The 26,920-nt window shown below is 35.6% G+C and overlaps 1 protein-coding gene across 2 annotated transcripts in view; it reads right to left on the reverse strand.

Annotated features, from left to right (window-relative positions):
• LOC148955838 (LON peptidase N-terminal domain and RING finger protein 3) overlaps positions 1-26,920 on the reverse strand; it is a 112,068-nt gene that overhangs the window by 55,942 nt on the left and 29,206 nt on the right. Inside the window, exon 2 of one of the 2 annotated variants that reach the window (XM_089104505.1) lies at positions 3,647-4,185. In XM_089104505.1, the coding sequence (XP_088960631.1) occupies positions 3,647-4,184 (538 nt within the window). In that variant the 5' untranslated portion in view covers position 4,185. Of the gene's footprint in view, positions 1-3,646; positions 4,325-26,920 lie in introns of those variants that run through there. The other variant, XM_089104499.1, reaches the window with a different exon arrangement.

Consider the following 26,920-nt stretch of genomic DNA (forward strand, 5'->3'; position numbering starts at 1 on the left):
TCTAGAAAACGGAAATTTGAGAAAATTTGGCTGATTTTCCAAAAAGGGGGAAAGGCCCCTAAAAGTTATAGAACCTAAATGAAAATCACACCATCATATTCAGCATATCAGAGAACCCTACTGCAGAGGTTTCAAGCTTCTTTCAACAAAAATGTGGAATTTTGCATTTTTTGCCAGAAGAAAGATCACGGATGCGTGTTTATTTATTATTTTTTTTTCCCAGGGGTGATCGTATCGACCCAGTGGTCCTAGAATATCGTGGGAGGGCTCATTCGAACGGAAATTAAAAGTTCTAGTGCCCTTTTGAAGTGATCAAAAAAATGGAAGGCAACTAGGCCCTCTCCCACGCTCATTTTTTTCCCAAAGTCACCCGATAAAAATTTTGAGATAGCCATTTTGTTCAGCATGGTCGAAAATATGACAACTGTATCTTTTAGGATGACTTAATCCCCCGAAGTCCCCTGGGGGAGGGCTGAAAGTTATGAACTTTACCCAATGTTAACGTGTAGTTGGTTATTGGGAAGTATACAGACGTTTTCAGGGGGATTTTTTCTGGTACTGGGGGGGGGGGATTGTGGGTCGGGGGTTATATGGGAGGATCTTTCCATGAAGGAAGTTTTCATGGGGGAAGGGACATTGCTATGAAGGGGGCGCCGGATTTCCCAGTATTATCTAAAAAAAAAAGATCAGAAATTAAATATAAAAAAAAACAAGTTTTTCAACTGAAATTAAGGAGCAAAATCAAAACTTAAAACGAACAGAAAATATTACGTATATGATTGGGTTTACCCCCTAGTCAACACCTCGCTCTTTAAGCCAAAGATTTTTTAGTACTTTCATAAGAGCTATTTATTCTAATTAATGGCATTTGTGATTAAGGGGTGATTTTTAAAGAATTGGAACAAAATTCACTTTAGCTTAAAGAGCAAGGTATTGACTAGGGGGTAAACCCCCTAATATACGTATTAAAAAATGTATGAATATGGAAGTTCGTTACGTAAGTTACGTATATTTATTACTTATAAAAACGTTAGTAAATAAAATTAAACAAGTTTCGGGAAAGCCATTTAACCAAATAAAGGCAAAAGTAATATGCAAATTTTGTTTTAATTATTCATGTACGGTGAGCCAAAATCAAAACCTGCATTAATTCAAAAACGTTCAAAAATTAAATAAAAAAACAAGTTTTTTTTAACTGAAAGTAAGGAACGACGTTAAAACTTAAAACGAACAGAAATTATTCCGTATGTGAAAGGGGCTGTCACCTCCACACCGCCGCGCTCTTTACGCTAGAGTTTGACTTTCTCACAACTCTTTTTTTTTAAACAATAAAAAACTTTAGCGTAAAGAGCGAGGCTTTGAGGAGGGGACAGTCCCTTTCATATACGTAATAATTTTTTTTCGTTTTAAGTTTTAACGTCGTTCCCTACTTTCAGTTAAAAAAAACTTGTTTTTTTTTATTTAATTAGCCATGATTTGATGGCAACTTGATTTTAATTCATACAGTGGCTAAACAATGGCGTGACTTGTTTTTGTAGCTATGAAACCAGTTTTCTGAGATGTAACCTAAGCGTAATTCTTGAATCTGTTTCAAATAGCCGACAAGTAACATGTCATGCATAACCAGTGTGATCTTAGAACGTATTCATAGTTACTGTAGGGCAGAAAGCAGAAAGGAAAGAAAGAAACATACCATTGGATTCTTCATTCAATGTTCTCTCCAAACATAATACTCGCTATCGTTGCATTCGCGTCTCAGCCCCCATAATTGGGCCTGGCTTAGCCATAAGATGTACAAAAGTTTTTGATTTTGTTCATTTTTTGGTACTTATGTGTTATATAATACACACTCTATAAGTGAAGTTTGGTGAATGCTAATGAAATAAACAAAATATGATGAAAATACAATACTTTAGTAACAAATTATGAAAAATACAACAAAAAACTATGTAAGGGGGGTCGCGCATTATATTAAATATGTAACCTAACTTAACCAAATTATCTACTAAATATTTAATTAGAATATAGCTATATGCTAATGTAGTTTCCCGGTACTCTTCTCAAATACAGGACACACGAAAGAAAGACCGCATTGAAATATCAAAACCAGTATTGATAAACAGGTTTCCGCTGCATAGTGAGATTGTGAGATATTGCTCAGTCCGTGACAAAGATTTAAGCTTTGGTTTTGGGGTTTAGGGGGACTAAAAGGTAGCTAGTTTACGTATTTAATATATGCTATGCTTTACCCCCACCCCCTAGTGAGCAAATATATAGCCCAAATTTGTTCATAAACTACTATATTCTTATCCTATTTTGTTTTGTTTCATTAGCACTAACCAAACTTCACTTCTCGCATGTGCCTTGTATTTGAGAAGAGTACCAGTTTCCCACTGAGCCGAAGGTAATTGTCTGGTATAAGTACCGTGAAAACCGGGTATTGTCTCATGTTCGCGATACAAGTTCTCGAGAGTGTATTATATAACACATGAGTAGCCATTTTTTTTTATATTGCCATTATTAACCAACTGTTGTGCAAAAGATAATGGCAAACCCACATAATCAGCCAACTTCTGTATATAGCCTAGGGCTATTTGGTTCCATTAGCCAGGGGTTGGAGAGGCAAATGGGACTCTAGGGATTACTATATTTGGTAAAATCATGGTACCACTTTAGTGGTTCCCTTTGCAAAAGGTCTAGGATTGGGCCTCTTCAGAAGGAGACATGCTAGAACAAAGAAATTTGTTCTTTAAAACATATTTAAACTAGGCTACTAATTGTATGCGTTATTCCCATGGTTTGGTTCACGTTTTTGACAATTCATCCTCAGCCCTCTCTAATGGTCCCATGTAACCCTAGGCTATATAAAGGAATTAACCAAAAAATGACAAAATTCTTGCTTCGTAATAGCCTATGCAGCAAGTATCAATGAATCATTTCTCCTTATTCCCCCCCCCTCCTTTTTTTATCTGTTTTTGAATCAGTTTTCAGGATTTATTACGTTCCTTTTTTTATAGCCTCCAGTTAGTTCTCAAGGCAAATACGACGAAGCCCCCTAATGGACAAATATATAGCCCTAATTATACTAATTGTATTTTCAATAGCGTGAACTCTTACTTCTCATCGCTTTTTTACCATTAAATTAATAAGAAGAAAATAGTCACTCTATTGAAAACACAGGGTGTATTGAAAACCCAGCATGTAGCCTATACTTACCTTAGCTAGGGTATACAGTAGCGTCGTTTTGGGGGGCAGTTACCCCCCTTCCCCCATTTTTTGGAGAAAAATCAGTCTATATCCCCGGCCCATTGACTCTCCGGTTGGAGACCCCTCTTACCCCCCCCCCCCCAAATAAAAATGCTGGATCTACGCCCCTGAGGCTAGGCCTATATTTGTCCATCAATGAGGAAAGGGTTGGATTAAATAAATCAAACCGCATTTAAAAATGATATATGCTAAATAAGTATTTGGAATGTTTAGAAGTAGCTTCCTGAATTTTTTATTGTTTCCTCACATTGAGTGGAACAGTAAATAGCCTACCAAGAGCATTGAATGGAGAATCTAGCCTAATGGTATATTTTCGGTTCCTAGGCTATATGATTCCAGCCCTATATTATACCTTAACCAGCAAAAATATGGAACCAACCTTTACTAATTGCTTCATCGTAGCTTTTAAGTGCATCCTCGTACCGGTTTCCTTTAAAATGGACATTTCCTGAATTCCTTAAAACAGTGGCACTCAGCTCTCCATCCCACCATTTTTTCGTCAATTCATGCATCACTACATTAGTTTTCAGCTCAGTACACACCCGCCTTTGTTGATTCCGCGTACCGCATTTAGCACAAGAAGACGATGGTGATCTTTCATAACACTGTCTGCAAAAACTATGCCCGCATAGAACCGTCACTGGATCGTATAAAACCCCTTCACACTTAACGCAACTAAATGCATTCGACTCCTTGGGAATTATCCGTTGTATCTCACTACACCATAATTTAATCAGCGATTTCACTAGTGTATCCATTTGGAAAAGAAGGGGCTCACCATATTCTAATGCAGTTGCATAAACATCTAATGCTTCTTCGATACGGGATATGTTGCATAAGGAATCGGCATAGGACATCAGGGAGTGTAGACTCGGCCCAAAGCTTTGAATGTTTTTATAACATTGCTCGGCTTTCATCCTATGATCAGTAAAACTTTTTAGTCTCGTTCTTTTAATTGGGTTACTTGTTTCACCCATTTTTCTCCGCCGACTCCAAGTATTTTCAATAAAATTAACTTTATTGATAATCTCAGACATTCATAACAGCTACAAACAACCTCTCCCCACAAAAGCTGAATTCATACTGAAATTATATAAGAGGTTTTGTTGTTGCAAACTTTCCCAGGAGCGCGCGCTGGCTCTGCCTGGTTAGATAATCACGCGATCGATTTATCACGTTTTTTAAAGATTATGTAAATTATTCTAAAAAACGCGTTATATTTATAAAATAAAAATTATTCACATAAACCTAGTAGAGATAGACCAGGTATTTTAAAAAACGTGGCTACTCAAGGGAAAGGCACGTATGCGACTAAATCTTTTTAAAGATTAGGGGGGCTTAAATGAAGCAAATCTATTTTAATCGATGACGTAAGGTTGTAAATACTTTCTTTCGGTATGAAATTATATTGTTTCTCTGAAAATATTATTCATGGTTCTTACAGAATAAATATTAAAGCGGGGAGTCCCCGAACTGACAGCTTCATGCGTGATTTAAATGGCTTTTGTATGGTGTGATATGGAAGCTCAACAAATGTTAGCTTTAAAAGACTGTTTTAAAGTAAATTTAGTACTTGTCGGCTATTGGAAACACACCCAAAAAGTGAAGTAAACAAAATTATGGAAAATTAACCCAACCTAACGTAAACTAACCCCCAGCCCCAACCCTAATGTGCAAATATATAGCCCAAATTATACAAGTCCAACGCATTCTGACTGAGTCCAAAGCATTGTATCACCCATCACTTGTTTTTGTAGCTATGAAACCGGTTTTCTGAGATGTAACCTAAGCGTAATTCTTAAATGTGTTTCTAATAACCGACAAATACCGTAAATTTTACTGTAGCTGGCCATTTTGAGCGAATAAGTCTACTTTTATTTTAATAAGTCTACAATGGATTTTTTTAATTGATTTTTTGTACCATTCTTTCAAGCCACAAAATCAGAGTTCTGTTTTTTTTTCTGGATCCAAATAATTTCAGGATAAGTTTCCACTAGCGAATGGCTTAAAATATGTACAAAAAAAAATTGTAAATGTATTTGATATTTCGGAGGAGGAGCAGGTTTTAATCCATAAAATCCACAGCCCCTAGCTGTATCGCTTTTATTTTAACTTAAATACATTAAGCCAAGGAGGTTATATTCCTCTGGTCGACTATGTGCCCACATGGCGTGCAACACAGCAATAGCACCTTTAACATTCTAACTCACCTTTCTATTCTAGTGACTTGAGTTTCTACAATTATTGAATAAAGTTATTGCTGTATCTAACGAGTTTTTACATGGTGTCAGATATGGAAGCCAGCGTACAATACCCTACATTGGATCGGTCAAGTGACAACCGTAAGGAGGCATGATCAAGATTCAGAACACATGCCAATCTTTTGTTCCAAGGCCCTCTCAGTGGAAAAAAAATACAATGTGCATTATTGCTAATATGGCTGGGAGACAAAGGGAAAGATTTATTTAGTATATTTACAATATCCGACGAGGAAACAGACAATTTGGATGCATACATAAGTATATACCTTCTTTTGAATTCCGGGCCTTTACGTTCCTTCCGGTTTTTCTGGTAGGTAAACAGGTCATTACACCTTTGCCGAGAGGAACGAGTATAACTTGATTGGTTATTAGGAATTTAATAAAAGTAATATTTTTTTGTACAATTCGTATTATTAAGAGACTTGAATTCAAAGATAATAGTTTATTTGCAAGGATATTAGTGGAGAAAAAAAAAATGAGTGGTGCATTTAAACTCGTGGAGATTAATTATGGAACTGAAAGCAGCAGCAGCAAATTTTTTGTGTTAAATAAGTAGTTTTTGCATCTTTTAAAAGAGCTTTAAGGGGATTGAGAGACTCAGTTTTACCTTGTCACAGTTACATTTTCTTGATTTTTCAAAGTTCATTTTGAATTTCTTTCGTTGAAATGCAAGAGTTGGAATATTTCAGTAGTGTTTGGTTGTGGTTTACCTTGTCACAGTTACATTTTCTTGATTTTTCAAAGTTCATTTTAAATTTATTTCGCTGAAATGCAAGAGTTGGAATATTTCAGTAGTGTTTGGTTGTGGATTACCTTTTTAAAATTACATTTTCTTGATTTTTCAAAGTTCATTTTTAATTTCTATCTTTTAAATGCAAGATTTGGAATATTTCAGTAGTGTTTTGTTTTGGTTTACGTTTTAACAGTTACATTTTATCTATTTTTCAAAGTTAATTTTGAATTTCTTTCGTCGAAATGAAAGAGTTGGAATAGTTCAGTAGTGTTTGGTTGTGATTTACCTTGTCACAGTTACATTTTCTTGATTTTTCAAAGTTCATTTTGAATTTCTTTCGTTGAAATGCAAGAGTTGGAATATTTCAGTAGTGTTTGGTTGTGGTTTACCTTGTCACAGTTACATTTTCTTGATTTTTCAAAGTTCATTTTGAATTTCTTTCGTTGAAATGCAAGAGTTGGAATATTTCAGTAGTGTTTGGTTGTGGTTTGCCTTGTCACAGTTATATTTTCTTGATTTTTCAAAGTTCATTTTGAATTTCTTTCGCTGAAATGCAAGAGTTGGAATATTTCAGTAGTGTTTCGTTGTGGTTTATCTTGTCACAGTTACATTTTCTTGATTTTTCAAAGTTCATTTTGAATTTCTTTCATTGAAATGCAAGAGTTGGAATATTTCAGTTGTGTTTTGTAGTGGTTTACCTTGTCACAGCTACATTTTCTTGATTTTTCAAAGTTCATTTTGGATTTTTTTATTTGAAATGAAATAGTTGAAATATTTCAGTACTGTTTGGTTGTGGTGTACCTTGTCAAAGTTACATTTTCTTGATTTTTCAAAGTTCAGTTTGAATTTCTTTCGTTGAAATGCAAGAGTTGGAATATTTCAGTAGTGTTTAGTTGTGGTTTACCTTGTCACAGTTACATTTTCTTGATTTTTCAAAGTTCATTTTGAATTTCTTTCGTTGAAATGCAAGAGTTGGAATATTTCAGTAGTGTTTGGTTGTGGTTTACCTTGTCACAGTTACATTTTCTTGATTTTTCAAAGTTCATTTTGAATTTCTTTTGTTGAAATGCAAGAGTTGGAATATTTCAGTAGTGTGTGGTTGTGTTTTACCTTGTCCCAGTTAGATTTTATTGACTTTTCAAAGTTCATTTTGAATTTCTTTCGTTGAAATGCAAGAGTTGGAATATTTCAGTAGTGTTTGGTTGTGGTTTACCTTGTCACAATTACATTTTCTTGATTTTTCAAAGTTCATTTTGAATTTTCTTTCGTTGAAATGAAAGAGTTGGAATATTTAAGTTGTGTTTGGTTGTGGTTTACATTGTCCCAGTTACATTTTCTTGATTTTTCAAAGTTCATTTTGAATTTCTTTCGTTGAAATTGAAGAGTTGGAATATTTCATTTTTTTTTTGTTTTTTTTTTCCTTTTAAAAGTTTAATTTTACTGATTTTTTCAAAGTTCATTTTGAATTTCTTTCGCTGAAATGCAAGAGTTGGAATAGTTCAGTAGTGTTTGGTTGTGATTTACCTTGTCACAGTTACATTTTCTTGATTTTTCAAAGTTCATTTTGAATTTCTTTCGTTGAAATGCAAGAGTTGGAATATTTCAGTAGTGTTTGGTTGTGGTTTACCTTGTCACAGTTACATTTTCTTGATTTTTCAAAGTTCATCTTGAATTTGAGGTTTTTTAGACAACACACCCACAGAGATGACACACACACATAGAAACGAGACACGCACAGACACGACACACAAACAGAGTCATAGTGAGAGAGATATCCAAAAAGTTGGGTTGACCTAGGTTCACTTAGAGTGGCGCGCCACTCTAAGTGAACCTAGGTCAACCCAACTTTTGGATATCTCTCTCACTATGACTCTGTTTGTGTGTCGTGTCTGTGCGTGTCTCGTTTCTATGTGTGTGTGTCATCTCTGTGGGTGTGTTGTCTAAAAAACCAGTCTGGTTGAAAACGTGGAGTTTTCGTACTGCTCACTTTTTTGCAAAGTGTAGGAACCAGCGGGGAATCCCCGCTCGTTTGGAAAGGTGCCAAGGAAAGGCATGCAAATAACATGTAGTTTAAAAACGTGTGTAATCACGTTTCTTGAATGATTCAAAATGAACTTTGAAAAATCAAGAAAATGTAACTGTGACAGGGTAAACCACAAGCAAACACTACTGAAATATTCCAACTCTTGCATTTCAAGGAAAGAAATTCAAAATGAAATTTGAAAAATCAAGAAAATGTAACTGTGACAATGTAAACCACAACCAAACACTACTGAAATATTCCAACTCTTGCATTTCAACGAAAGAAATTCAAAATGAACTTTGAAAAATCAAGAAAATTTAGCTGTGACAAGGTATACCACAACCAAACACTACTGAAATATTCCAACTCTTGCATTTCAACGAAAAAATTCAAAATGAACTTTGAAAAATCAAGAAAATGTAACCGTGACAAGGTTAACCACAACCAAACACTACTGAAATATTCCAACTCTTGCATTTCAACGAAAGAAATTCAAAATGAACTTTGAAAAATCAAGAAAATGTAACTGTGACAAGGTAAACCACAACCAAACACTACTGAAATATTCCAACTCTTGCATTTCAACGAAAGAAATTCAAAATGAACTTTGAAAAATCAAGAAAATGTAACTGTGACAAGGTAAACCACAACCAAACACTACTGAAATATTCCAACTCTTGCATTTCAACGAAAGAAATTCAAAATAAACTTTGAAAATAAATAAAATTTAAATGTGACAAGTTAAAACACAACCAAACACTACTGAAATATTCAAACTCTTGCATTTCAACGAAAGAAAATCAAAATGAACTTTGAAAAAACAAGAAAATGTAACTGTGACATGGTAAACCATAACTAAACACTACTGAAATATTCCAACTCTTGCATTTCAACGAAAGAAATTCAAAATGAACTTTGAAAAATCAAGAAAATGTAACTGTGACGAGGTAAATCATAACCAAACACTATTGAAATATTCCAACTCTTGCATTTCAGCGAAAAAATTCAAAATGAACTTTGAAAAATCAAGAAAATGTAACTGTGACAAGGTAAACCACAGCCAAACACTACTGAAATATTCCAACTCTTGCATTTCAACGAAAGAAATACAAAATGAACTTTGAAAAATCAAGAAAATGTAACTGTGACAAGGTAAACCACAACCAAACACTACTGAAATATTCCAACTCTTTCATTTCAACGAAATATATTCAAAATGAACATTGAAAAATCAAGAAAATTTAACTTTTACACTGAATTATTCCAACTCTTGCATTTCATCGAAAGAAATTCAAAATGAACTTTGAAAAATCAAGAAAATGTAACTGTGACAAGGTAAACCACAACCAAACACTACTGAAATACACAATGAAATTTGAAAAATCAAGAAAATGTAACTGTGACAAGGTAAACCACAACCAAACACTACTGAAATATTCCAACTCTTGCATTTCAGCGAAAGAAATTCAAAATGAACTTTGAAAAATCAAGAAAATGTAACTGTGACAAGGTAAACCACAACCAAACACTACTGAAATATTCCAACTCTTGCATTTCAACGAAAGACATTCAAAATGAACTTTGAAAAATCAAGAAAATGTAACTGTGACAATGTAAATCACAACCAAACACTACTGAAATATTCCAACTCTTGCATTTCAGCGAAAGAAATTCAAAATGAACTTTGAAAAAATCACGAAAATGTAACTGTGACAAGGTAGACCACAACCAAACACTACTGAAATATTCCAACTCTTCGATTTCAACGAAAGAAATTCAAAATCAACTTTGAAAAATCAAGAAAATGTAACTGTGACAAGGTAAACCACAACCAAACACTACTGAAACATTTCAACTCTTGCATTTCAAAGAAATAAAATTCAAAATGAACTTTGAAAAATCAAGAAAATGTAATTGTGAAAAGGTAAACCACAACCAAACACTACTGAAATATTCAAACTCTTGCATTACAACGAAAGAAACTCAAAATGAACTTTGACAAATCAAGAAAATGTAACTGTGACAAGGTAAAACACAATCAAACACTACTGAAATATTCCAACTCTTGCATTTCAACAAAAGAAATTCAAAATGAACTTTGAAAAATCAATAAAATGGAACTGTGACAAGGTAAACCACAACCAAACACTACTGAAATATTCCAACTCTTGCATTTCAACGAAAGAAATTCAAAATGAACTTTGAAAAATCAAGAAAATGTAACTGTGACAAGGTAAACCACAACCAAACACTACTGAAATATTCCAACTCTTGCATTTCAACGAAAGAAATTCGAAATGAACCTTGAAAAATCAAGAAAATGTAACTGTGACAAGGTAAACCACAACCAAACACTACTGAAATATTCCAACTCTTGCATTTCAATGAAAGAAATTCAAAATGAACTTTGAAAAATCAAGAAAATGTAACTGTGACAAGGTAAACCACAACCAAACACTACTGAAATATTCCAACTCTTGCATTTCAACGAAAGAAATTCAAAATGAACTTTGAAAAATCAAGAAAATGTAACTGTGACAAGGTAAACCACAACGAAACACTACTGAAATATTCCAACTCTTGCATTTCAGCGAAAGAAATTCAAAATGAACTTTTAAAAATAAAGAAAATTTAACAGTGAAACGTTAAACCACACAAAACCACCCCTCAAATATACCAACACTTGAAATACAAAGAAAGAAATTCAAAATTAACTTTTAAAAATCAAGAAAATGTAACTTTGACACGGTAAACCACAACCAAACACTACTGAAATATTCCAACTCTTGCATTTCAACGAAAGAAATTCAAAATGAACTTTGAAAAATCAAGAAAATGTAACTGTGACAAGGTAAACCACAACCAAACACTACTGAAATATTCCAACTCTTGCATTTCAACGAAAGAAATTCAAAATGAACTTTGAAAAATCAATAAAATGTAAATGTGACAATGTAAACCACAACCAAACACTACTTAAATATTCAAACTCTTGCATTTAAACGAAAGAAATTCAAAATTAACTTTTAAAAATAAATAAAATGTAATTTTAACAAGTTAAAACACAACAAAAAATTACTGAAATATTCCAACTCTTGCATTTCAGCGAAAGAAATTAAAAATAAACTTTTAAAAATAAAGAAAATGTAACTGTGACAAGGTAAACCACAAAAAAACACTACTGAAATATTCCAACTCTTGCATTTCAACGAAAGAAATTCAAAATGAACTTTGAAAAATCAAGAAAATGTAACTGTGACAAGGTAAAACTGAGTCTCTCAATCCCCGTAAAGCTCTTTTAAAAGATGCAAAAACTACTTATTTAACACAAAAAATTTGCTGCTGCTGCTGTCGGTTCCATCATTAATCTCCAATAGTGTAAATGCACCACTCATTTTTTTTCTCCACTAATATCCTTGCAAATAAAAACTATTCTCTTTGAATTCAATTCTCTTACTAATATGAATTGTAAAGAAAACTATTCCTTTTATTCAAATCCTAATCACCAATCAAGTTGTACCTATTCCTCTCGGCAAAGGTGTAATGACCTGTTTACCTACCAGAAAAACCGGAAGGAACGTACAGGCCCGGAATTCAAAAGAAGGTATATACTTACATATCAAAATTCAGTAAATATTTCAACCCCCTATCAAACACAGTATTCTCGAGATATATTTTTCACAAAAGAGACCAACGTGAAGTCAAACTACTGATCAGTATATCATAGACCTAAAGTTGTTGGCTCAAGAATGTGAGTATTCAACCATAGCCTTAAAAGAAGAAATGATGAGAGACAGACTGGCATGCGGCATAGCCCCAGCAAAGGTAATAGAAAAGCTCTTACATACAGGTTCAACTCTGAGCCTTTCCCAAGCAGTAACAATTGCAAGGGCACATGTAGAAACCCAAGTGCAACTTAGAACCTTGACAGAGCCTGGTCCAAGCCAGGATATACATATAAAACAAGAAGTGGATTTCATTCAAAGGGGAAAGAAGACAAACCACAGCCCACAAACAAAAGCTTGTTACTTCTGTTGTGGAGAATACTCACCATCCCAATCCTTTTTCATGGTAAAGGATGCCCCAATACCAATCCTTGGGTTCAGCACCAGCAGGAAACTGAAATTGGTGAAACTAGTTCTATCACTTGAAAGCTCAAAGCAGCAAAATTCTGTGCACTTTCAAGAAGAATTTAGTGATCTTTTCCAAGGTATTGGTCACCTTAAAGGAAAATGCCACATAACATTAAAACAAAGAGCTGAAGCAAAAACTGTGCCAGCCAGACGAATCCCAATGTCCCTTCAAGACAGCTTTAAGAAGGAACTTGATAGAATGGAGAATCTTGGGGTACTAGAGAGAGTCTCCCACCCCACTGACTGGATTAACGCTGTAGTTGTAGTTGAAAAGTCAGGTAAAAGACTTCGAATATGCATCGACCCACACGATTTGAGCAAGGTCATCAAACGCCCCTATTATCCAATACCTACATTCGATGAGGCAGTTTTGAAACACGCCGATGCAAAATATTTCACGAAACTTGACGCCCGTCATTGATATTGATATTAAATCTTCACCAGCTGAGAGAACTATTTTTCTAACTCCTTGTACAAGCATAGGGATCTGTGATTTTATTTCTTCCTTAAGTAGCAGTAACACAGCTGCTGCGTTTGGACTAACAAACCATGTGCTTAAGTCTGTTTCTTCTTATGTTGTTGAACCTCTTACCCATATTTTTAATCTATCTATTTCAAAAGGTGTATACCCTGATTCGTTTAAAATTGCAAAAGTACTCCCTCTTTTTAAGAAGGGTGACCCCAGCTTAGTTTTAAATTATAGACCTATATCACTTCTCCCAATATTCTCTAAATTACTTGAAACAGTTGTCCAGAAGAGTCTTTTTTCGTTCCTGTCAACTGGCGCTTCAACTGGAAGCTGCTCTGCTGTGTTTGAACACTAGTATAGCTTCCGACCTAAACTCTCTACTGAATGTGCTCTCATTGATGCTACAGGCTTCATGTATGTAAACTTGGACAAGGTTCGTTGCGTTTTAGGACTGTTTCTTGATTTTTATAAAGCTGTCGACATGGTAGATCATTTTGTCTTGCTGGGAAAACTATCTCTACTGGGAGTTCAGGAAAATGGCTTTGAATGGTGTACATCTTACCTGTCTGATTGATAACACTACGTTCATTGCGGTAGGAATTAAACGGATCCGGCCTTGGTTTCCACAAAGGTATAGCAAGGCTTAGGTTTGGAACCACTCATCGTTCTTCTATGTAGTAATAATCTTTCTTTATCTCTCAGCCTTGATACCCACACTCTTTTGTTTGCAGACGATATTAATTTTTGGGGGGTTTCTAATGATCTGCCCTCTGCTGTTGCTAAGGCTCAGCTTCTGCTCAACCATGTGCGTGATTGGTGTGAGCAGAACGGGATGCTGTTGAATAGCTCTAAGAGTAGCATTATTCATTTTCGAACCCCATACCACATGTTTGAACCTTCCCCAACAATCTTTGTTTTTTATGGTACTGATATAATTCCCCAATGCTCTTGTGTTAAACTTCTTGGTGTGCACGTTGATTATTTTCTTTTTTTCAAAACTAATGTTTTTTGTGAACAGTTAACAATGTTTTGGAAAGTGTACGAGCTTCACTATACCCACCAGGTTTTTACTCTCAGTGTCATACCCGCTCTTTGCTATGGATGTGTTCTTTCTTACAGTCCTTATTAATTCACTGTGTGTGACAATACTAACCATTCTTCCCTTCGGCAACTCCGAACAGCACAGAATAGAGCGATGAAAGCAACTTTTCGCCTTCCCCGACTCTATCCTGCAGCTGATCTTTACAGTGATACAGGTCTAGATGCCTTAGATGTGGTTATCAAGAAGCAGAACCTAAAACTACCTCATCGAGCCTTCAACTTCTCGCTTCCTCCAAACATCTTATCCTACTTTGATCTAGCATCAACACGTAAGTGCCAGACTTTGCTCTGTTCACCAATTTCGGCTGCCTAAAAGGGTATCCTCGGCAGCTCAGATGTCGCCAATTTATAGAGCAATTGCTCTTTGGAACTCTATTCCCAGTGAACTTTTTCTTATCAAAAACTCTTCTTCCCTTTGCAGAAAAATATTCTCTAAGGCTTGAAGTAATTTCGTTTTTTTTCTTTATTTCTTTATTCATTTTGCTTTATCTATTTTTCCGCTTTACTTTATATAGTTTTTTATTCTTTTCTAGTCTATTATTATGTTGAAAAATATTCGAACCCCGTTGTTTAATAATATTATTAATGGTTTGGAATTTTAATAAATTACAGGACATTTTCAGTTTGGATAAAATTAAGTCAAAGGTATTTGTGTAGCAGTTGTTTGTTTGTTTTTGTTTTTTTGTTGATTTTTCTCGCATTGTGTTTATATTTTTGAGATATTGTTGTATTTTATTCTTCCCTGATTTGTTTTGTGATTGATACGAGGTCCTCTACAAGCTATGCTTCTTGGGACCTCTAGCGCTTAAGTGTATTTATGTATTTATTGTAGTATTTAATAAATTGAATTGAATTGAAATTGAGCTTGACAATGAGTCATTCGAGCTAACCACTTTCAATACACCACATGGCCGATACAAATTTCAACGGATGCCCTTTGGATTAGTCTTCGCGCAGGACGAGGCCTTTGAAGGTTTCTCAGTCATAGTGGATGATAGATGATATCATCATTTCTGGCCGGACTGAAGAACAACATGATGTCAACGTTCGTAGTGCACTAATAAGAGCCCGTCAGAAACAGGTCAAATTCAACCTACAAAAATGTGTGTTCAAACAAGACAGGATACCTTACTTCGGACACATAATATCCAAAAATGGCATCAATCCAGATCCACGAAAGGTTCAAACAGTAAAAGAAACGCGGGCCCCATCTAATAAAGACGGACTAGGAACCATTTTGGGAATGATGCATTATCTAGTAAGATATAGATCGAACCTTTCGTTGCTGAACCAACCACTTCGTGAACTGGCAAACCAACGAGAATTCTATTGGGAAAACCAGCCTGAAGCAGCGTTTACGCGCATAAAGGAATCGAGTTGTGATTCTCTTGCATTCTTTGACCCTGCATCAGGAAACATCGAGCTCCAGGTTGATGCATAAAAAATCTGCCTTGGAGCCACCATTCTTCAGAACGAACGGAATGTGTCATTTGCTTCACGATCGGCTTAACAGAACAGAACAAAACTATTCCCAAATAGAAAAGGAACTGTATGTCTCTGGAACTGGAAACTCTAGAACCTGGAACCTGGAAAATGGGGTTTGAAAACTGGAACCTGGAACTCTGGAACTGGAGCCTGGAAAAGGAACTGGAACCTCTTATGCCAACCTCTTTGAGTGCAAGCATTATCATAAATATTTATGCGACAAGAAATATACGTATCAGCTATAATGAGGGGGGGGGTTGAGTCATTGTTTAGGTGGGGGTAGGACAGATTCCTAAGAAAATACATTTTAATGGACAAATTGCTTACTCTTGATGAGGCTTACTCTGAATTGCTTACTCTTGATGATAAATGTTGAAAGAGGTAGGGGGGAATAGAAATTAATTAAAATGTTTTTTCTATACAACTAAAATATTACATTCACATATCTATCAGCACAGAGTTGGAAAAGACAAGGCAGGTCATCATTAGCCCCACCAGGAAATTTCTTTGGGGTGGCTAACACTGCTAGAAACTTAGTTTTCAGAAATTTTAAATTGTAATATTTTTCTTTTTCTATTTATATAAAGTGCTTCAAAGTATTTAAACAAATGTACGTAACGTTTTTATCGATAATAAAATCCTATTGTAGAGGTTATCGTGGCTTCAGTGATGAAGAAGATCAAAAGTCTCACAGAATTTCTATCCATACAAACAATAATACTCCTTTTCATCCGACCGAAATTCTTTAGTAGTAATATTAACAAGGAATTATTTACCCAAATTACTATTCATCACCAATATTTTAAGTATATTTAATTTTATCCACCGTTGAAATTGCAAATTTAAACGTAGGACGGTACTAATCAACATACAATTATTGATTTCACATTATAAAAGCAAATAACAAGGGATTTAAGGGTTCTGTACCTCAGATTACCTCTTGGTTAAGCCTGTGTATGATTTGGAAAAAAAAAAAAGAAATTGAATAATAAATGAGCTTTTCAACAGAAAGCAAGGAACAGATTTGAAACCTATTTAAACAGAATATTCTTTATATGAAGGGGGCTTTCTACTCCTTAGCTCCTTACTCTTTACTGTGAAGTTTGGCTTTTTTCCAAATTTTGAAAGAAAATTTAAAATTGAAAAAAAAAATTTTAAAGCACTAAAATACTTTTGTTTAATGAGCAAGGTGTTGAGATGGGGGCAGCCCCCCATATATACGGAGTAATTTCAATTTGTTTTAAGTTTTAAACTTGCTCCTTACTTTAGTTAAAAAAAATACCTTTTCTATTTGTTTTATTACATTTCATGAAACTGTATGTTTTATGTTTAAGTTTTATGAATACAATACTTTTGGTAACGCAGAATAAACAATCAATATTTCAATGATCTCAATTTGGATTTTGATGGGTAAGCAAATAGTTTGTGGCAAAAAACTGTAAGAACAAAGCGACCCGGATCAATACTAACCAATATCGTAAAACACGGAATTTTGATACCAACAGATATATCAAAAGAATTGGTTTATTTTACTGATTCCAAATTTCATTAAGTTTAGTGTTACCCATCAAAAGCTAAGAGCCTGAGAAAATTTGCCTGATTTCCGAAAAAGGGGGGAAAGGCCCCCTAGAAGTCACAGAATTTTAATGAAAATCATACTATCATAGTCAGCATAACAAAGAACCCTACCATAGATGTTCCAAGCTCCTATCTGCAAAAATGTGGAATTTTGTAATTTTTGCCAGAAGAAAGATCACAGATGCGTTTTTATTTGTTGTTTTTTTGTTGTTGTTTTTTTCTCCCATGGATGATCGTATCGACCCAGTGGGCCTAGGACGTTGGGAGAGGGTTCATTATTACGAAAATGATAAGTTCTAGTGCCTCTTTTTAGTGACCAAAAGATTGGGGGCGACTAGGCCCCCTCCCACGCCACTTTTTCCCCAAAATTGTCCGATCAAAATTTTTGAGACAGCTATTTTGTTCAGCATAGTTGAAAGGCTCAATAACCATGTCCTTCGAGATAAAATGACCCCTACAGCTACTGGGGAAAGATTTTAAGTTATAAAGTTTGTCCATTATTTACGTAGGCCAATAATATTTGTTATTGGGAAGTATGCATAGATTTTTCGGGTTTTGCATTTTGGACAGGAAGAATTTTCTGTGAAGAGGGAACTTTTCAGGTTAAACTTTATACTGGGTGATTTTATTAAAAATTACACGCGAAATGTCTTTATATATATACTGTTTTCTCTTTACTGACTCCACTTTACGCATCGAGGTGTTAAGTTTGATCTCTCCAAAAAAATTCTAGCCAGAATTGAATTATCCAGAGTATATTTCTGTGGGGAGGGGATTTTTCCGTGAAGGTGGAGCCAGATATCCTGGCGTTATTTAAAAAATGATCTGAAATTAAATTTTAAAACCTATTTTTTTCAACTAAAAGTAAGGAAAAACATTAAAACTTTAAACGATAGGAAATTGTTACGTATATGAGGGGGTTTTCACCCTTCTCAACATCTCGCTCTTTACGCTAAAGTTTAAATTTGTCCCGATTATTTGAAAACGGAAACACAAGGGTCGTTTAATTAGAACAATAAGTAACTTTTTTAAAGTGCTCAAAAACTAGCGTGAAGATCGAGGTGTTGAGGAGTTGACAACCCCTCTCATATACGCAATAATTTCTGTTCGTTTTGAGTTTTAATGTTGCTCCTTACTGCCATATGAAAATTCCTTTTTTTTATTATTATTTAATGAAGCTTAGAGACAAAAATTTATTCTAAAGGCAATTGAAAAAGTATGTCAATTAAAGTAAAAGTATATAAAATGAAAAAAAGTAAGTAATAACAAAAAAATACACAAAACAATTGCCTACTTAAAAAACTAAAATATAGAATCCTAGCATTCACTACAGTTGAGCAACACCAAAGCTCTTGACGGATATCATAGGCAGCGTGCTAGCGCTGCCTAAGTAAAGAACGATGTGGGCACAATGTATTTTTTTTTTTTTTCTCCATACCCGGGTACTTCGTATCGAAGGAGTTGTCGTAGAAACTTCGAAAAGTGCTCTTTCGATTGGAAATTGGAGTGGCTAGTGCCCTTTTAATAGTCGAAAGTGATTGGAGGGCAACTAGCCCCTCACGCCATTCATTCCCCCAAACACATCCAATCGAAATTTTGTGATAGCCATTTTGTTCAGCATAGTTGATTTCCACATAGAAAATGTGTTTTTGAGGAGGACAGTCCCCCACAACCCTCAGGGCAAGGGTTTTAAGTTATGCACTGGGGGCATATAAGGTTTTTATAGAAGGCATTGTGGTAGAAACTTTAAAACAGGCCCATTCGATTGGAAATTCAAATGGCTTGTGCCCTTTTTAATTGTCAAAAGTTATTGGCGGGCAACTAGCCCCCCCCCTCCCACGCCCCTCATTCCCCCAAACACATCCAATCAAAATTTTGAGATAGCCATTTTGTTCAGCGTAGTTGATTTCCAGATAGATAATAAGCTTTTGAGGAGGACACTCTCCCACAACCCTCAGGGCAAGGGTTTTAAGTTATGCCCTGGAGCATATAAGGTTTTTATTGAAGGCGTTGTCGTAGAAACTTCAAAAAAGACTCATTCGATTGGAAATTCAAAGGGCTAGTGCCCTTTTTAATAGTCAAAAGGGATTGGAGGGCAACTACCCTCCCCCTCACGCCAATCTTTCGCCCAAACACATGCAATCAAAATTGTGAGATAGCCATTTTGTTCAACGTAGTTGATTTCCAGATAGAAAATAGGCTTTTGAGGAGTCAAACTCATGTTAATTTCTGCTCGTTTTGAATTTGACTCGGTTATTTATTTTAGTTTCTGTTCGTTTTGGGTGTCATTTATTTGTCGATGCTGATTTGTGTTAGTTTCGACCTTGGTAGATTATTTGATTTATTTTTGCTCATTTTTGTTTAATGGAGTTCTTTACTTTTCTTTGAAAAACTTATTTTGTGGAAAAAGTTTTTTAATTAATTTTCTAACAATATCGACAATTTTGAACTTGGTAAAGTTTTACAAATGCAGCAAAGTAATTACAAAAACACCAAAATATTTAATGCCTTTACACTACTCAGTGTTTATTAAAAAATAATTCATCATCAAAGTAGTTTGTTCAAAGTAAAACATTAAAAGTAAGATTAAAAAAAATCTGCCCAAAATATATTTTTGGGTTAAATAAGTTGCTGCAGCAGCCTTAAAACAAAACAGTATTTGGTAGGAGTCCCACACAGAAAAAGACGGTTTCCGGGGATCAGCCATAGCTCTCAGTGACCCTATATATGCTAAAGGTTAGGGGCTGGTTCCAAGCATATACACAGGAAATGTTTTCAGAGAGGAGCCCAAAATTTATTATTGAAAATATTTTGGGGGGATGGGGATAAAAACGAAACTTAATTTGTATTTGATAGTTTCAATAAGAAGTACCCAGATATTCTGGAAACTTCAGGATTTAAGTGGAGCTGATGCTCCCCCTCCTTACGTCCCCGGACCTCTCTATCCTTTCACCTCAGAGATTTAAGTTACCATGGTAAGTGATGCAACGAATTGCTCGTGGATAGGACTTTTAAGGTCCTAAAGGTTATTTCGATTGGAAATTCACAGGGCTAGTGCCGTTTTTAATCGCCAGATTTTTTTCAAAAATCTGCCGGGGGGTGTCCACCACTGGACGGATGCGGAAGCAGGACTGCCAACATAATTTTATTTTTGTTTGATGCACTGTATATAAATAATATAATATTATATTTATATACAGTGGTTTTGATGTGTGTATTGTTTATTATGTATTGCACTAAGTTTTGAAATTACCTGAGTAGCGTCTTTGCTAAATAGTAAGCTTTCTTCGTTACAACTGGAAGAAAAATGTGCGATTGAAGACTTAGGAAGAGCCCACGCCCAATTTACTTTTTTGCTTTTTGGTGTTCAGTATCCATTATAAAACAATTTCACAAAATAAGCTCTCAGACAGCTTAAAAATACTTTTAGGCTTGTATTCTCCACAAATTTTCCAGCGGAGGTTCCCCAGAAACCCCTATTTCCTCTGAAGGGTATTCCAAACCCCCTAGACACCTCAGATGTGGTCCCCCCCCCCAATCGGAATGCTTAATTTTACGCCCATATTGGTAGACATTCATATTACTTCTTCCATATTTTTGGGTTAAATAAGTTGCTGCAGCAGCCTTAAAACAAAACAGTATTTGGTAGGAGTCCCACACAGAAAAAGACGGTTTCCGGGGCTCAGCCATAGCTCTCAGTGACCCTATACATGCTAAAGCTTAGGGGCTGGTTCCAAGCATATACACAGGAAATGTTTTCAGAGAGGAGCCCAAAATTTATTATTGAAAATATTTTTGGGGGACGGGGATAAAAATGAAACTTAATTTGTATTTGATAGTTTCAAATAACTAATAGTTTCCTGGAAACTTCAGGATTTAAGTGGAGCTGATGCTCCCCCTCCTTACGTCCCAGGACCTCTCTATCCTTTCACCTCAGAGATTTAAGTTACCATGGTAAGTGATGTATCGAATTGCTCGTGGAAAGGACTTTTAAGGTAGCTTTTAACTTAACTGAACAGATTTTAACTTAACTCACCAGACTAGAAGCAAAAACAAGTCTAAATCCTTCAATCACAGGCATCGCGCTAGCACTGCCTAAGTAAAGATCGATGTTGGCACAATGTGTTTTTTTTTTCTCCATACCCGGGCACTTCGTATCAAAGGAGTTGCCGTAAAAACTTCGAAAAGGGCTCATTCGATTGGAAATTGGAGTGGCTAGTGGCCTATTTAATAGTCAAAAGTGATTGGAGGGCAACTCGGCCCCCCCCCCCACGAACATCATTTCCCCAAACACATCCAGTAAAAATTTTGATATAGCCATTTTGTTCAGCGTGGTTGATTTCCAAATAAAAAATATATTTTTGAGGAGGAAACTCCCCCACAACCCTCGGGGAAGGGTTTTAAGTTATGCCCTGGGGCCATATAAGGTTTTTTTATAGAAGGCGTTGTCATAGAAACTTCAAAAAAGGCTCATTCGATTGGAAATTGAAAGGGCTAGTGCCCTTTTTAACAGTTAAAAGTGATTGGAGGGCAAGTACCCCCCCCCCCCCGCCCATCATTCCCCCAAACATATCCAATCAAAATTTTGAGATAGCCATTTTGTTAAGTGTAGTTGATTTCCAAATAGAAAATATCTTTTTGACGAAGAAACTCCCCCACAACCCTCGGGGCAAGGGTTTTAAGTTATGCCCTGGAGGCATCACTAGATTTAAGTTACCACGTTTACCTATACGTCTCGTAGAATTCCAAATATACAATCTACTCATACACCAGTAGTCTCTATTACTTGTCAATCTCAGAAACTATGGTAAAATGTAGATGACTATGGTAAGGGGGCAAATAGAAAACAGCAAAAATAAAGAGGTGAATACTTGGATATCTTTAAGGTAAGAAGAATTATAGTTAACCATGGCGAAAATAGTTGAAGGATGGGACAGGTCCTTAGTAATGGCTTTGAGCTTAGTGACACTGGTTTTAGAGAATCGGTACGAATGTCTTGTGTTTTTCTTCTTGGTAGGTTAGGGCCTATTTAAATTTGATGCTTTATGGGCCATTTTAGTAAAAGCTAATCTTTCAACGAAAGTTCAGTAAAAGTATGCTTTCAGCATGTTAGAAGTTTGGTTTTTCAAGTGCCTGATTCACTCCAGATGTGATTCAGATGTGATTCAGATGTGAAATATCAGCTCGAGATGTGATTTTACTGGTGTGCTTAGACCTCACCATCATTCTCCTAAACCAAGACAGATCAACTCCCATTCAACTCAATCCCTTGCAGCTCAACCCCGGTTTAACTGAAAACCAATTCAAATCAATACCCCTTTAATTCAGTCCCATTCAAATTAACTCCAAGCAACTCAACCCCATTCAATTCAACCCCTTGCAACTCAACATCCATTTGAGTCAATGTTATCAAATCAAAGCCATTCAAATCAACCCATACAACTAATTTTTGAAAAAAAAAAAAAAAAAAAAAAAAACAGACGACTTTGGTAAACATACTGGACCACCCGAAAGTGTAAAATGTTGAAGTACTTTAATTTTCAGTAGGAACATTTGGAGGCGGATTCGTCGAAATTCCGATTAACTCGCTAGCTGGAAGCAGGGTTGCCACTCCATGACAAAAAACTCACTAGATTAGTGATATTCTGGTTGATTTAGTGATTTTCTGCAATAACCCGGTTATTTATGTGCACATTTAGTGATTTTTTGTTTAGGCAATATAAAAAATCACTAGAAATAGTGATAAATCACTAGGGGTGGTAACTCTGGCTGGAAGATAAACCTACCATCTGATTAAACGTCTAACTTTCTTTGCAAATATAACAATCGTTACCCCATATAGCTGTGCATTAAATCCCTTAATGGCTGGATGTAACTCTAGGCCATAAACAAAACGTTGCTAATCTAGTTGTGTTTTTTACTTATTTGGCAGTATTTGGAATAACTGCTAATGAGAAATAAGCCAAGAAAATAATACAAACAATCAAAATCAGCAGTTTTATATATAGCCTGGATTATATCCTTAAATAATAATGATATAATTTCTTGAAGCCTCAGTAATTTTTATTTTTAACGTTGCAATGAAGAAAGAACGTTTATAATACAGAAAATATAGTTTGTAAATATAGAAAAATGTATCGTGTTTTAAAATAAATTTTTCCAAAAAAACTTAAATGACGCTCTGGTTTTTAGAAAGTTTAGGGGAGGGCGGCTCTTCTCTTATTCGTGGTAATTTCTGGTTTCTTTAAGCTTTACTTGACTATTGATTTTAATTTCTGTTCGTTTTAGGATTAGTCTCTTGAATCATAGCAGTTAGTATGTGTTATTTTTTTGTTTGATGTGTTTATTAATTTTAGTTACTGTACGTATTGAGTTTCATTTATTCCTTGGTAATTCCTGTTCGTTTTAAGTTTGAACTATCATTATTATACTTATTTATTTCTATTAGTTTTAGGTTTTAATATGGCTCTTTACTTTCGTATAATAATATCTTTCTTGGAAGTCACTTTTTTTAATTATTGATAAAAAGGGCTTTGGATTCATCAAATATCACTTCCTTATATACCATCAGTAAACCAGAGGAGTAGCTAGTTCTTCAAGCGCCTTGGTATAATGTTGGTTTTACCCCCACCCCAATCCCTACCACAGTATAAGTAGATATAAATATTGACAAAAGAAAACTCAGTTTGGCGCCTCCACAGAGGCTGCGCCTCGGGAAAGTTGTCCCTCTAGCTACCCCAGTGCTGCAAGGTGCCCTGAACAAAACCAGACCGGAAAACTAGAATTAACTGATGAATAGATACCATAACCACCATTTTCATAGATTCAAACTTCTAGCAAAACGGGTTGAATTAAATTTTTCGGATGAACTGTTGAGTTAAGGAGATTTGATTTGAATTTGAGCTGTGTATCACGAATAGTGGAGTTGAATTATAAGGCATGATTTTCAGAGGGCTGAGCTGAATGGGAGCGAGAAGCATGGGGTTGAGTTGCTCAGAAGTTGAGCTAAATGGGGTCGAACTGAACGAGGGTTGAGCTCAATGGGGTTTGAGATGAATGGGTGGTGATGAAGGTTCAGATGAACAGGGTTAAATTGAGGGTTTTGATTTGAATGGGTCTTGAGTTGCATGGGTCTGAATATAATGGGGGTTGAGTGGCATTGGGTTGAATTGACTGGGGCTCGAGTTAAACGCAGAGCGAAATGGATGTGGGCTGGGTTCCAAGGGGAATGAGTTAAATGGCGTTTAGTTAAATAGGGCTGAGTTAAATGAGGGTCGAATTGTGGAAGGAGGGGGGGGTAAGACACACAGGGGTTGTGTTGTAGTGGCATCAATTTTGCATTCAGGGTATCCAATCCGTATTGTATACAGACTGGTTAAGAACCGGTTTCAACAACGAACAAAACGGTAACACAGCTGTGTGACCAAAGGATGAATTACGATGCTGTTGCATTCCTTTAATTTTTTAGTAAACCAGACAAGCGGGTATTTCCTCTTTACCTTGTTGTTTCAGACAAGTGACTTGATAGTCACGTTTAACGTTCAGAAAAAGTCGTAGGAAATCCAATGACGTAAGGATACAAAGAGATAATTGTCGTGCGGCTTAATTTTCGATCAGGAGTCGGAATATGGGTAACATGAATGTGCTCAAATAAATATCAAATGGCATTTGCTTCAAATAAATATGGGTTGAGAGCCAAAATCCCAACTTAGTCATTTGGATATAGCCAGTATAATTTGAAAAATAAAATATTCAGTATTATTGGTACTGTTCCATTAGCTGGGAAACCCGCGAGAAGTGAAGTTTGGTTAATGCTAATGAAATAAAACAAAATAGGATAAATAAATAATAGTTTAAAAACAAATTTCGGCTATATGTTTGCAAATCAGGGGGGGGGGTAAAGTATAGCATAAATTAAATACATAACTTAACCTAACCTAGGTACCTTTTCCCCCCTAAACCCCAGAAAATTAAAGTTTAAATATTGTAAACGGAATGAGAAACCACTGTTTGAAATGTTTGGCATAGGAATTCTCCGTTGAAAAAACCTGCATGACTAGTTTCTTTTATCATGTTTGCTATACAAAATCTGGCGGGTTTCCCAGCTAATAGAACAGTACCGTATTATTTGTTGAGATTTGATGATGAAGCCTAAGCATGTCCTATATATTTTTTTTATTTATTTTTGATTATTTAACCATGTCAGGGTCGCCTTCTGTGCAGAGCTTGCCTGGCATAAAATTTCTTGTTTTGTGTGTGTGTGTTTTTTTTGTTTTTTTTTTAACTTAATTCTTTTTTAATGTTGAAGAGTTAAAATTGTGTTAAGCATCAGCCTTTCAAGCTTTTCAGGGACCTAATCACCCCCCTCTCAATGTTAATATATCAGTTATCTCACGGCCCCCTAATAATAAATATAACTTTGAATCTAGTTACCTTTTTTATCAGAGGAACCAAATTATCTCATTGATGATAAATAAAAGGTTCTTTCACACACAAACATTAAAATTTTCCAATCGAATAAAATACCTCTTTATGAGATTGCCCCCCCCCCCTTGGGAGCTACAGCCCTCAGGAGGATGAACGTTTTTGAAGGTTTAAACGGCAAGAAAATGGGAGGCCAGGTAATGGGCTGTTAAGCTAAAACAGGAGCGATTCTTTGAAGGGATTCATAGGTACTTTTCAGCTTTCACAATATCCGAAAATTCTTCCAAAGCACCATTTGGGTGAAAGTAAAGGAGCCCAAGCCTTAAAAGACTCCATAATTCTTAAAATATGTGTAAGAAAGGAAATTTTTTTTTTCAGATATTTTCCGCGTCTGGCAAAACAGCGCAATAAACAACTGTGCGGGACCAGACCTTTATTGTCGGACTCCTATTTGTGTGAGTTTTTACGACGGCGGATACATGAAGGAAAGGATCTGTTTGAGGAAATATTGCGCAATGTCGCCGAGTATCGGCCTTCTTCGTCGAGTTAAGCAGGTACTCTCTTATGCATTTGGTTTATGTACAAAGGAAATGCTATGGGATCCTTAGCAACGGTATACGTATAGCGGAAAAGTTCCGCTCGTCCTTTCGTACTCTCTTACCCCTCCCCCCAAAATAAACTGGCTCTTTATAAAAAACTGAGAATAGGTCTCTAGATTTTCCAGCAAAACTGATAAAAAGTTTATAAAAAACTAAGAATAGGTCTCTAGATTTTCCCAGCAAAATTTGTGAAAACAGATAGAACTATGGCGGGAAAACATGGATATACAGGACTAAAAATATGCTTTGAAGTAGGAGGCATCCTCCTTCCTCTTCTTTGAATTACCAAGGCTAATTACCAAGGTCTTCTCTTGGCTTTGCCGCTGTCGCTCCTCTGAAATCTCATGAGTGATTACATAAGCATCAAAACTTGGTGACGCGTAGAAGATACCTATTTTAATGGTAATTATTTTTGAAAGTACAACTCAACAAGAATAGTTTGAAAAGAAAATCATAATGTTATATAACTTATAAGTTTATATAACTGCCTTAAACAGGGAAGGTAATTTAACACACTTATCGGGTAGGATCAAAAGTTCAAGGTAGGACAAAATGTTTGAAATTTTTCGCATTCTTCTGAATCGCTTCTAGGAATTAGGACAAGAGTGAAAATAAACTGGGTTTCCAATCCTAGCTTTAACCAAACGGCTGCCCACTTCCTGTTCACTAGGTGGGACATACCACGCGTGACGGAGGTGCCCCGAGCGTGGCATGAAGTGTTATGTACTTAGTGCGAAGAAGTGTGGTACTGTAGAACAAGTGGCACTATGAGATGTTGGCCAAGAACTGAAAAGAGTGGTCTTTCCCTCAACTTGAACGTATTATTAGAAAAATCACTAAAAACAAC

This window comes from Artemia sp. Qi Xiang Cuo, chromosome 2, assembly GCF_049724085.1.
Source record: "Artemia sp. Qi Xiang Cuo chromosome 2, ASM4972408v1, whole genome shotgun sequence".
NCBI lineage: Eukaryota > Metazoa > Arthropoda > Branchiopoda > Anostraca > Artemiidae > Artemia > Artemia sp. Qi Xiang Cuo.